The 13,074-nt window shown below is 44.1% G+C and overlaps 1 protein-coding gene across 1 annotated transcript in view; it reads left to right on the plus strand.

Moving 5' to 3' along the window:
- safb (scaffold attachment factor B) overlaps window positions 1-11,034 on the plus strand; it is a 34,069-nt gene extending 23,035 nt beyond the window's left edge. The window contains exons 15-21 of the mRNA XM_061883230.1: window positions 65-155; window positions 233-429; window positions 1,467-1,605; window positions 2,019-2,065; window positions 2,519-2,544; window positions 10,510-10,543; window positions 10,629-11,034. Of these exons, the coding sequence (XP_061739214.1) occupies window positions 65-155; window positions 233-429; window positions 1,467-1,605; window positions 2,019-2,065; window positions 2,519-2,544; window positions 10,510-10,543; window positions 10,629-10,740 (646 nt within the window). The 3' untranslated portion in view covers window positions 10,741-11,034. The remainder of the gene's footprint in view (window positions 1-64; window positions 156-232; window positions 430-1,466; window positions 1,606-2,018; window positions 2,066-2,518; window positions 2,545-10,509; window positions 10,544-10,628) is intronic.
- Window positions 11,035-13,074: the final 2,040 nt, after the last annotated feature.

Here is a 13,074-nt window from a genome sequence, read left to right on the forward strand (position 1 = left end):
GAAACATCAAAGCCTACATCCAATGGCAATAACGGTCACGAGCCTCCGTGTCTTTCTGCTGAAGTCGCGACAGCCGCCCAGACCGCGAGCGCGAGCGAATCCGCATGTTCCGTGAAAAAGAGGAGCGAAAGCACTTGATGAAGAAGAGGCTGGATGTGAGCTCACCATGTTGTCTCTTTGTGTCTCACTTCCCTTGCTAAAACGTGCCACGCGGCACTTTGGTCCTTCACAGACAGAGGAGCAGCGTCTGGAGGCAGCCCGCATGGAGCGCCAGTTCCTGGAACGGGAAAATATGCGCATCCAGTATGAGAGGCGGCGAGAGCAGGAGAGGATCCTCAGGGAGCGCGAGGAGCTCCGAAGGCAGCAGGAGCAGCTGCGCTACGAGCAGGACCGACGGCCCATGAAGAGGCCCTTGGACATGGACGGCAGGTAAGGAAACTCTATCACGATGCTAAGTCTTTGATATTGCTCCATTATCGATAACGAGTGGTATTTTTTTATCACCTATGGACTATATCGACCAGGAGAAACATATTTAATGCAAACATTTTTATTTTAAATGTAAACCTTCTTTGGTTTATATTTCCTCAGCTATAGAGGTAGAAAGGAAAGTCAATGTCAACACCAGCATGGAAAACACATTCAACACTCTCTCTGAAAATGAAGCTGCTAAAATAAGGAATATGTAAGAAATGCTTAATAAAGTGTATCAAAGTGTGAAAATGTAAACATAGGAGACCTGAGAACTATTTTAGTGCCAGGAAGTTATGACAGTGTAACATTTAATTTGGTCTATTCTTATTTAAGTATGGAAAATAATTTGTACTGTGCATTGATTAATATTTGAACAATATTAGACCAAATTATTATTTTAAAGAAAAATAGTTGTTATATTTTGTTATTTATTTTAGTTGCACAGTCCTGCACTTTAGTTCCTACCTGTTTCCGTTCATCTAAAGAGTGAACGGAATATAAATGAGCAGACTATGCTGTGATTAAAATAAAATGCCAAACTTTGAGGTGACTTTTACCGTTTTATCCAGTTTTTTATTTTATGCTGTCTGCAGGACTCATTTTTATTTTTTCTTCTCACTCCATGCAAAGAATCAACCGTGCGAAAACAAGTTGGTGCAACCAAACATGATAGTTAATACTGTTACGCTATTGGCTGTTTAATGTGTACCTCCCGTGGCTGAGTGACCACTTCCCGTTTTGATAGCTAACCACACCACAATGGCCTTTTTTCATGCAACCAACCTTGCTTCATTTCTTTTGACCCAAAAATATATTTATCCAACGCATCGATTACATGTCTACCGCGATATACGCTGATAGTGTGTTATCGGCCCCACCCTACTAGTGCTGTAACTAACTGAGTGGGGGTGCGAAATGTCGTCTTCTTCTTCTTCTTTCTGGGGGAGAAAATAATTGAGAAGCATCGCCGAAAATGATTGTGGTTTTCTCAGGAAAGACGACTGGCTGGACAAGCGCATGAACATGGACGAAAGATACGGCCGCTCCGACTTTGGCCGACCGGATCGTTATCAGGACTTTGACCACAGGGACAGAGGGCGTTTCCAGGACGACATGAGGGATGGTGGTGCGGTAAGAAGACATGCAACCTTTATTTCGATTTTTTTTTTCTTTACCATGTATACAAATTAATTAGGTTGGAAATATCTTTGATCTATGTTTAGACAAAAGTGGGGGAAAAGGCAACTCTTTACAAGCAGGGCAAAGGGCTGGAGTTTGAGCAGTGTTTCTAATTATCTTAACTAATTATGTTTTAAATAGTGATGACGTGTGTGTAAGTATATGTTGTTTCTATTGATGTAGTAAAAAATAGATACCAAAAACAAGAGATGTTTGTCAGGCAAATAGCCTTTTGCTTTATTTGTAACCAAGGCTTGACATGAAAGTGTGAAACACGGAGACACAATTCGTGTGTGAATCACTCTTAGTTGATGTAACAATTCATCGTACTGATTGTGAAACTAATAAGAATTGTTTGTGTGCAGCATTTCTCCGAGCGACACGGAGGTTATGACAAGCGCATGAACTCCAGGTGAGCCACATGTTCATCTCAACACAGACCAGGTTTCATTCGTCAGCCAAATACATGAAGGACTTCTCCGGGCCTCTTATTGAAATCACTTATTTTCTCGCTTATTTTAAACATGGCATTGCTCACAACACTTGTATTTTAAAGACCACATTTCTTAACTCAAAGGATCACAACTATCTTCAAATGATTATCATAAGTCACATGTGCTAATGGGAGCGAGTGACAGGAGGAAAGCTCTGACATGCTGGTTTTTATTTGTATTTTATTTTTTAAACTTATTGCCGCCTGTTGGTTTATTGAATAAATCTCCACACGTCATCAGATTTTATATATTTTTTTAAACATAGATAAAATATGGTCCTATTAGTATCGATATGATATCATGAACGTTGTGTGTTGACGTTCTGTCTACTGTAACCTCCTTGACTAATTTCATGACGCTTTGTCTTGCAGGGATGGAGGTCGTGAGTGGGACTCAGGTACCAACACATGTCAACACGCTTATGGCAGCCAACTCAAGTCTTGTTTTTTTTTTCATTTTCGCGTCATAATAATCATGTTTGCGTTTTTTTGAATGAAATATTGTAGCGTGTAAGGACGGGAGTCACAGAAAGAGTGTCAAAAGATGGAGCTAATTGTTTTAGAACATTCAGACTTTGTTTTCTTCCCAGCAATGGAGCTGTATCTTTACATCCGTGGCTTCTCATTGCAACAACGCAACACTGCAAATGTGTCCAGTGAAAAGTCGTCCGACTGGAACTCGTAACAACAACAAAAGTTCTGTGCGTGAAATATGTAAACCCACTACAATGTCAGGAAAATAGGATCCAAACAAAAATTTTTTGAATTTGGGGATGATACTGAATTGCAGGACAAGCTCGCTAGTTAGCATCATCTAGCTAGCTTACGTGTTGTCGCTGTTAATGTGAGTTCCCAACCAGTTGTACAAACCCCGTTTCCATATGAGTTGGGAAATTGTGTTAGATGTAAATATAAACGGAATACAATGATTTGCAAATCATTGTCAACCCATATTCAGTTGAATGCGCTACAAAGACAACATATTTGATGTTAAAACCGATAAACAAAATTTGATTCCAGCAACACGTGACAAAGAAGTTGGGAAAGGTGGCAATAAATACTGATAAAGTTGATGAATGCTCATCAAACACTTATTTGGAACATCCCACAGGTGTGCAGGCTAATTAAGAACAGGTGGGTGCCATGATTGGGTATAAAAACCGCTTCCCCAAAAAATGCTCAGTCTTTCACAAAAAAGGATGGGGCGAGGTACACCCATTAGTCCACAACTGTGTGAGCAAATAGTCAAACAGTTTAGGAACAACGTTTCTCGATGTGCAATTGCAAGAAATTTTGGGATTTCAACATCTACTGTCCATAATATCAAAAGGTTCAGAAAATCTGGAGAAATCACTCCACGTAAGCGGCATGGCCGGAAACCAACATTGAAAGACCGTGACCTTCGATCCCACAGACGGCAGGCACTGTATCAAAAACCAACATCAATCTCTAAAAGATATCACCACATTGGGCTCAGGAACCACTGTCACTAATTACAGTTGGTCGCTACATTTAGGGCTATATAAGTAAACATTGATTGATTGATTGATCTGTAAGCTCAAGTAAAGCTCTACTATGCAAAGCCAAAGCCATTTATCAACAACATCCAGAAATGCCGCCGGCTTCTCTGGCCCCGAGATCATCTAAGATGGACTGATGCAAAGTGGAAAAGTGTTCTGTGGTCTGACGAGTCCACATTTCAAATTGTTTTTGTAAATATTCGACATCGTGTCATCCGGACCAAAGGGGAAGCGAACCATCTGGACTGTTATTGACGCAAAGTTCAAAAGCCAGCATGTGTGATGGTATGGGGGTGCATTAGTGCCAAAGGCATGGGTAACTTACACATCTGTGAAGGCACCATTAATGCTGAAAGGTACATACAGGTTTTGGAACAACCTATGCTGCCATCTAAGCGGCGTCTTTTTCATGGACGCCCCTGCTTATTTCAGCAAGACAATGCCAAGCCACATTCAGCACGTTTTACAACAGCGTGGCTTCGTAAAAAAAGAGTGCGGGTACTTTCCTGGCCTGCCTGCCGTCCTGACCTGTCTCCCATCGAAAATGGACTGTTGAACGACTGAAGCTCTACATTAAACAAGAATGGGAAAGAATTCCACTTTCAAAGCTTCAACTAAGTTTCCTCGGTTTCCCAAACGTTTCTTGAGTGTTGTTAAAATAAAAGGTGATGTAACACAGTGGTGAACATGCCCTTGCCCAACTACTTTGGCACGTGTTGCAGCCATGAAATTCTAAGTTGATTATTTGCAAAAAAAAAAAAGTTTGAGTTTGAACATCAAATATCTTGTCTTTGTAGTGCATTCAATTGAATAATGGTTGAAAAGGATTTGCAAATCATTGTATTCCATTTATATTTACATCTAACACAATTTCCCAAATCATATGGAAACTGGGTTTGTAGTTGTAGAGTATTTATTAGTAGCTGTAGAGTATTAATAACTGTACAGCATTTATTAGTAGCTGTAAAGTATTTATTAGTAGCCAGCAAGAAGGTATACTGTTGAGGTGAGGGGATTGTAAATTAAAAATTTTCCTGAAGGAATCAATAAAGTACTATCTATCTACTATCTAAACAGAGGTCTTGACACCGGAAATCTATTACCCGAGGGGGCGTGATTGAATTGCCAAATGTAGTTATTTGCATGCGTGTTATATGATATTTCCCTTGGCATTTTCAATGGTAATGTTAGTAAATGATCTACTAAAAAAACTACCCATTCTTTGGTACATTACATGGGACTTGTGTCAAAAAGTCAGCTAAAAGAGGTTGTTAGATGAGAATAAATCTAAATGAAATGCGCCAAATTGTAGGAAACGTAGTCTTGATTTTCTAAATGTTCTTTTGGGGCTTCTGTGGCAGCACTTTGTCAGTTTTCTTTGTTCCCCCCCCCCCTCATGTCTGCACTTTGAATGACTGTGTAAAAAAGTGCTCTGAAACAAACCTGCCTTGCCCAGTATAACTCCCTTGAGATATACATTTTGTTTATCATTCTTTAGAATATTCTGACTATCTTGAAGAGGTTAATGTAGCCCACTGATGTGTATTTATAAATGGTTGATTTATATAGGCAAGTCAGGTAAATGACAAAGGCTGCAGGAGAAAGGTAGCCAGAACTTACAAAACTTTATTTTACTAGCCAATATAAATCATCCATCATCTTCCGCTTATCCGAGGTCGGGTCGCGGGGGCAGCAGCCTAAGCAGGGAAGCCCAGACTTCCCTATCTCCAGCCACTTCGTCTAGCTCTTCCCGGGGGATCCCGAGGCGTTCCCAGGCCAGCCGGGAGACATAGTCTTTCCAACGTGTCCTGGGTCTTCCCCGTGGCCTCCTACCAGCTGGACGTGCCCTAAACACATCCCTAGGGAGGCGTTCGGGTGGCATCCTGACCAGATGCCCGAACCACCTCATCTGGCTCCTCTCGATGTGGAGGAGCAGCGGCTTTACGTTGAGCTCCTCCCGGATGGCAGAGCTTCTCACCCTATCTCTAAGGGAGAGCCCCGCCACCCGGCGGAGGAAACTCATTTCGGCCGCTTGTACCCGTGATCTTATCCTTTCGGTCATGACCCAAAGCTCATGACCATAGGTGAGGATGGGAACGTAGATCGACCGGTAAATTGAGAGCTTTGCCTTCCGGCTCAGCTCCTTCTTTACCACAACGGATCGATACAACGTCCGCATTACTGAAGACGCCGCACCAATCCGCCTGTCGATCTCACGATCCACTCTTCCCCCACTCGTGAACAAGACTCCTAGGTACTTGAACTCCTCCACTTGGGGCAGGGTCTCCTCCCCAACCCGGAGATGGCACTCCACCCTTTTCCGGGCGAGAACCATGGACTCGGACTTGGAGGTGCTGATTCTCATTCCGGTCGCTTCACACTCGGCTGCGAACCGATCCAGTGAGAGCTGAAGATCCCGGCCAGATGAAGCCATCAGGACTACATCATCTGCAAAAAGCAGAGACCTAATCCCGTGGCCACCAAACCGGAACCCCTCAACGCCTTGACTGCGCCTAGAAATTCTGTCCATAAAAGTTATGAACAGAATCGGTGACAAAGGACAGCCTTGGCGGAGTCCAACCTTCACTGGAAACGTGTCCGACTTACTGCCAGCAATGCGGACCAAGCTCTGACACTGATCATACAGGGAGCGGACTGCCACAATAAGACATTCCGATACCCCATACTCTCTGAGCACTCCCCACAGGACTTCCCGAGGGACACGGTCGAATGCCTTCTCCAAGTCCACAAAGCACATGTAGACTGGTTGGGCAAACTCCCATGCACCCTCAAGAACCCTGCCGAGAGTATAGAGCTGGTCCACAGTTCCACGACCAGGACGAAAACCACACTGTTCCTCCTGAATCCGAGGTTCGACTATCCGGCGAAGCCTCCTCTCCAGTACACCTGAATAAACCTTACCGGGAAGGCTGAGGAGTGTGATCCCACGATAGTTGGAACACACCCTCCGGTCCCCCTTCTTAAAGAGAGGGACCACCACCCCGGTCTGCCAATCCAGAGGTACCGCCCCCGATGTCCACGCGATGCTGCAGAGTCTTGTCAACCAAGACAGCCCCACAGCATCCAGAGCCTTAAGGAACTCCGGGCGGATCTCATCCACCCCCGGGGCCTTGCCGCCGAGGAGCTTTTTAACTACCTCAGCGACCTCAGCCCCAGAAATAGGAGAGTCCACTACAGATTCCCCAGGCACCGCTTCCTCAAAGAAAGACGTGTTGGTGGGATTGAGGAGGTCTTCGAAGTATTCCCTCCACCGATCCACAACATCCGTAGTCGAAGTCTCCTCTCTGAGCTGCTACCTTACCGTGGTAGAGGAGTTTGCGTGTCACAATGATCCTAGGAGCTATGTTGTCTGGGGGTTTTCATGCCCCCTGGTAGGGTCTCCCAAGACAAACAGGTCCTAGGTGAGTGATCAGACAAAGAGCAGCTCAAAGACTTCTATGGAATTACAACGAAATGAACCCAGATTTCCCTCGCCCGGACGTGGGTCACCGGGGCCCCGCTCTGGAGCCAGGCCCGGAGTTGGGGCACGATGGCGAGCGCCTGGTGGTCGGGCCTGTTCCCATGGGGCCCGGCCGGGCACAGCCCGAAGAGGCAACGTGGGTCATCCCTCCAATGGGCTCACCACTCATGGGAGGGGCCATAGAGGTCGGGTGCATTGTGAGCTGGGCGGCAGCCGAAGGCAGGGCACTTGGCGGTCCGATCCTCGGCTACAGAAGCTAGCTCTTGGGACGTGGAACGTCACCTCACTGGGGGGGAAGGAGCCTGAGCTAGTGCGCGAGGTAGAGAAGTTGCGGCTGGATATAGTCGGACTCACCTCGACGCACAGCAAGGGCTCTGGAACCAGTTCTCTCGAGAGGGACTGGACCCTCTTCCACTCTGGCGTTGCCGGCAGTGAGAGGCGACGGGCTGGGGTGGCAATTCTGGTTGCCCCCCGGCTCAAAGCCTGTACGTTTGAGTTCAACCCAGTGGACGAGAGGGTAGCTTCCCTTCGCCTTCGGGTGGGGGGACGGGTCCTGACTGTTGTTTGTGCTTACGCACCAAACAGCAGTTCAGAATACCCACCCTTTTTGGGTACACTCGAGGGAGTACTGGAAAGTGCTCCTCCGGGTGATTCCCTTGTCCTACTGGGAGACTTCAACGCTCATGTTGGCAACGACAGTGAAACCTGGAGAGGCGTGATTGGGAAGAATGGTCGCCCGGATCTAAACCCGAGTGGTGTTTTGTTATTGGACTTTTGTGCTCGTCACAGTTTGTCGATAACAAACACCATGTTCAAACATAAGGGTGTCCATATGTGCACTTGGCACCAGGACACCCTAGGCCGCAGTTCCATGATCGACTTTGTAGTTGTGTCATCGGATTTGCGGCCTCATGTTTTGGACACTCGGGTGAAGAGAGGGGCGGAGCTTTCTACCGATCACCACCTGGTGGTGAGTTGGCTGCGATGGTGGGGGAGGATGCCGGACAGACCTGGCAGGCCCAAGCGCATTGTGAGGGTCTGCTGGGAACGTCTGGCAGAGTCTCCTGTCAGAGAGAGTTTCAATTCCCACATCCGGAAGAACTTTGAACATGTCACGAGGGAGGTGCGGGACATTGAGTCCGAGTGGACCATGTTCCGAACCTCTATTGTCGAGGCGGCTGATTGGAGCTGTGGCCGCAAGGTTGTTGGTGCCTGTCGTGGCGGTAATCCCAGAACCCGTTGGTGGACACCAGCAGTGAGGGATGCCGTCAAGCTGAAGAAGGAGTCCTATCGGGTTCTTTTGGCTCATAGGACTCCGGAGGCAGTGGACGGGTACCGACGGGCCAAGCGGTGTGCAGCTTTAGCGGTCGCGGAGGCAAAAACTCGGACATGGGAAGAGTTCGGGGAAGCCATGGAAAACGACTTCCGGACGGCTTCGAAGCGATTCTGGACCACCATACGGCGCCTCAGGAAGGGGAAGCAGTGCACTATCAACACCGTGTATGGTGCGGATGGTGTTCTGATCCTCAATCATTTATATCATTTATCATTTATCAATCAATCATTTATAAATATTATGACTTCCTAACTTTCCTCTGATTATAATCCCTCAGCTATCAAGGCAGAAAGAAAAGGAAATGTCAACACAGGCATGGAAAAAAAACTCATACATTGTAAAATGACATTGAACAATTAATAATAAGCTTGTAAAATGATAGTGCATAAATAAGGAATATGTAAGAAATGCTTAATAAAGTGTAAGGAAATAGTGCAAAGTGTCAACATGTAAACATAGAGAAACCTTTGAACTATTTTCTGCAGGTTTAGTGGCAGGAAGTTACACCTGTGCTCTAAAGGGTGAGCACGGCTAAGCTGGTGTGGTATTACCGTTCTTGTTGTAGATGAGCGCCTTGCATCATTTTTAGACCACATTGGTCTGACTACGGTCCCTTTTTAAAAAATCCAAACAACTGCCATACTGTCCAGGTGACTTTTCTTGTTTAATCCACAATTTATTCATTTTGACTACAAAGTAGCTGGGTAGAGGGAGGTCTGGGCTTCTCTACTTAGGCTGCTGCCCCCGCGACGCAACCTCTGATAAGATGAGGACAGTTTTTTTATTTAATGCATTAACTATAAAAATATCACATTTTTCAATGAGATTTCCTTATTTGCAGCAGTGTTAATTTTGACAGCAAAATTTGATTTAGTTTTAGTCATAGTCTTTTGACTAAAATGTAATTTAGTTTTAGTCATAATTTAGTTATTTAAATAGTTTCAGTTTTGGTCTAGTTTTAGTTGACAAAATATAAGATTATAGTCGATGAAAACTACAGTAGATTAAGTCGACAAAAGGGGAATATGTAAACTTTTCCTTCAATTTCTGAAAGTCAAAGCAAAACGGCGGAAAAATCACCGATACAAATCATATTTTGATGAAAATCATGTCTCAAATTTAGTATTTCACGAGTAAGCCGTGTAATAAACGGGATAACGTCGAGTGAGTTGTATGTTGTGGAAAATGCTTACCTGTGTGTGGATTTCGGGGTGATTCGACTGTAAATGTCGCTTCAGGTTTGTTGTGTTTTTCCCCGTAATCCTCGCGCTGCATTTCTTACACCGCGTCTTGTTATCTTTGACCTCAAATATAAAATTTCCCCATATGTCCTCTCTCTTCTTCCCCGGCGTTGACATGTTGTCTTCTGCAGTCTCAAACGCAAACTACGTTTACGTAACTTCCTGACCACGTCGCTCTGATTGGTTCTCTTCCCAGCTCCTCCCGCCTCTTCATAACGAAATGAGTTCCGATTGGATCTCGTCTCTGGCAGACATTTTTGTCTCGTTTTTATTTGTTGACGAATATGTCAATACACCTCGTCATCGTCTTAGTCCACGTAAATTATTTTTTATTTAGTTATTGTCTCGTTTGAGTCAGAAAAAAAGGTAGTTAACGATAACCATGACGAACATTTTTCGTCAACAAAATTAACACTGATTTGCAGAAACCCACTCATCACAGTTGGGTGTGCAAACGAGTAACCTCCGTAAAAGAACCACAACTATGTTCACGCAACATTAACACATGCGCACAGTGACTTCCTGTTGGTACAAAATCAAAGCATGGCAGAATTGTACCACAGCAACTAACAAAATACACGATCATGTATATTATGTTTTTCATTAACCACCAGAAGACGTGTACGTGTGTGGCAACTTTTGTCATTTTAGTTGGAATATTTCACCAAATTAGCACAGCAGCTGTGTTAGATCAGGATATGACATATCAATGAAAATGGCAAGAAGTGGAGGCTGCACTAAAGTGTGACTGTTACGCTCACAAGCAACTTTCTTCCTGGCTGCAGGTCCGGGTCACATGGCACGTGGAGGAATGGCCGGGTGAGTTAATTTGCTGTCAAGCTTTAGGTGCTCTTGTTATTGCTGCCATTAAAAGTCCTGCTCTTTGTGTCCGTGTCCCTTGCAGTCGGGGGGGCTACATGACCTCGTCCCAGTCTCTCTCGGGGGCGCTCAATCGCCAGAACCAGATGATGCACGGCGGCGGCATGCAGGGCGGCGCGTTCAACCGCCGTTTCTAATCTTTTGTCCGTAAGCAAGTTTGACTTCGAAAAGGAGGTTTGAAATATTTGGAGGTTTTTTGTCTTCTTTGTTTCGCTTTCCCTTTCCGTGCACCACAGCGGTCGCCGACCTTCACGTCTTTGTCTCCATGGAAACGTTTTCTAGACACATCCTCGTTATGTACTCCTCCTATTGTTTTTTTTTTAAGAAAACCGCTTGTTGTTCCACTTTGCTTCCTGAAAGATTACTAGTAAACTTGTTTGTTCCTGATTAATAGTGTGACTGGTAATAAATGAAAGAAGTTTTTAACACAGGATATGTTTCTAGTTTTATTTTCACAAATCAAATCCACCCATTTTCTACCGGTTATTCCCTTTTGGGTCGCGGGGGGCGCTAGTGCCTATCTCAGCTACAATCGGGCTGAAGGCGGTGTACACCCTGGACAAGTCGCCCCTTCATCGCAGGGCCAACACAGATAGACAACATTCACACTCACAAAATAAGGACCATTTAGTGTTGCCAATCAACCTATCCCCAGGTGCATGTCTTTGGAGGTGGGAGGAAGCCGGAGTACTCGGAGGGAACCCACGCAGTCACGGGGAGGACATGCAAACTCCACACAGAAAGATCCCGAGCCTGGGATTGAACTCAGGACCTTTGTATTGTGAGGCAGATGCGCTAACCCCTCCGCCACCGTGAAGCCAGATTAAAAAAAAGCTTTTTCACAACTTTTCAGCGCTAAATCACTGTTGAAAATGAACTTAATCTTGAGTGTGTCTAAATTATTTGGATATAAAGCCAGTAAAATCTATTTTTGTTCCTTTATAAATGCAAAATAAAGATTTAAAAACTGAAATAAGTTGAATGTATAAAATATATGACCAAATACAATTGTGTCATTAATCTGTATGATTTTGATGTCATTTTGATTACTGGCCAATCTAGTAAATGAAACATTTTCAGTCCTGTTTTGACTAGCTGCATTTAGTTGGAGGACACCAACCTACAATAAAGCAGAAGGTGGGGAGAAAATATTTACTTGTACTAGAATGCAAAATATTTTATAATACATTAAAAAAAAAATCAACACATTTTTTGTGGGAATTATATATTTTAGTTGGGTTGTTTTTTGTTTGCTGCAGCCTTTCATTTGCTGCCCGCTAGGTGGCAACCTTTCCCCACAAATATTCAATATGACTTATTTGCACTTTTACACATTTCAATAAAGCCCTTCTATGACCAACAATGTTGGTCTTGCCACAATATTGTAGAAATACAATGAAACAAAAAATATAAAGTAAAAAAACAAAAGAAAAGTTTTTTAAAGCCTTAAAAATAAATGTAACAGATATTTCTGGACTTCCCTGTTTTAATTCAAACATGACGTTTGTGCTGCTCTTGTGTGGCTGCATGTACCTTGTGTGACCTTTGACCCTCAACATGACGGTATTTCCACTTGTGTCCCTTGTGCCCTTTCTAGCTTTTGATTGGTTGAGAGAGTAATACGCTGACATTTTGCATCATGTCTAACTTATATGAATTGAACATCACAGCGGCCTTGAAATGACTTAAAGCAGCAAGTGAGACAACTATCACTTAAAACTGCCTTTAAAGCAGTTATCACAGCGCCCTTGAAATCACTTAAAACTGCCTATAGCAGTAAGTGAGACAACTATCACAGCGGCCTTGAAATGACTTAAACTGCCTTTTAAAGCAGCAAGTGAGACAACTATCACAGCGGCCTTGAAATGACTTAAAACTGCCTTTAAAGCAGTAAGTGAGACAACTATCACAGCAGCCTTGAAATCGCTTAAAACTGCGTTTAAAGCAGCAAGTGAGACAACTATCACAGTGGCCTTGAAATGACTTAAAACTGCCTTTAAAGCAGCAAGTGAGACACGTCCTTCAAATCACTTGAAACTGCCTTTAAAGCAGCAAGTGAGACAACTATCACAGCGGCCTTGAAATCACTTTAAAACTGCCTTTAAAGCAGCAAGTGAGACAACTATCACAGCGGCCTTGAAATCACTTTAAAACTGCCTTTAAAGCAGCAAGTGAGACAACTATCACAGCGTCCTTGAAATTACTTAAAACTGCCTTTAAAGCAGCAAGTGAGCAAACTATCACAGCGGCCTTGAAATCACTTAAAACTGCCTTTATAGCAGTAAGTGAGAAAACTATCACAGTGGCCTTGAAATCTCTTAAAACTGCCTTTATGGCAGCAAGTGTGACAACTATCACAGCGGCCTTGAAATGACTTAAAACTGCATTTAAAGCAGCAAATGAGACAACTATCACGGCGGCCTTGAAATCACTTAAAACTGCCTTTATAGCTGTAAGTGAGAAAACTATCA

Source organism: Nerophis ophidion, linkage group LG22 (genome assembly GCF_033978795.1).
Source record: "Nerophis ophidion isolate RoL-2023_Sa linkage group LG22, RoL_Noph_v1.0, whole genome shotgun sequence".
NCBI lineage: Eukaryota > Metazoa > Chordata > Actinopteri > Syngnathiformes > Syngnathidae > Nerophis > Nerophis ophidion.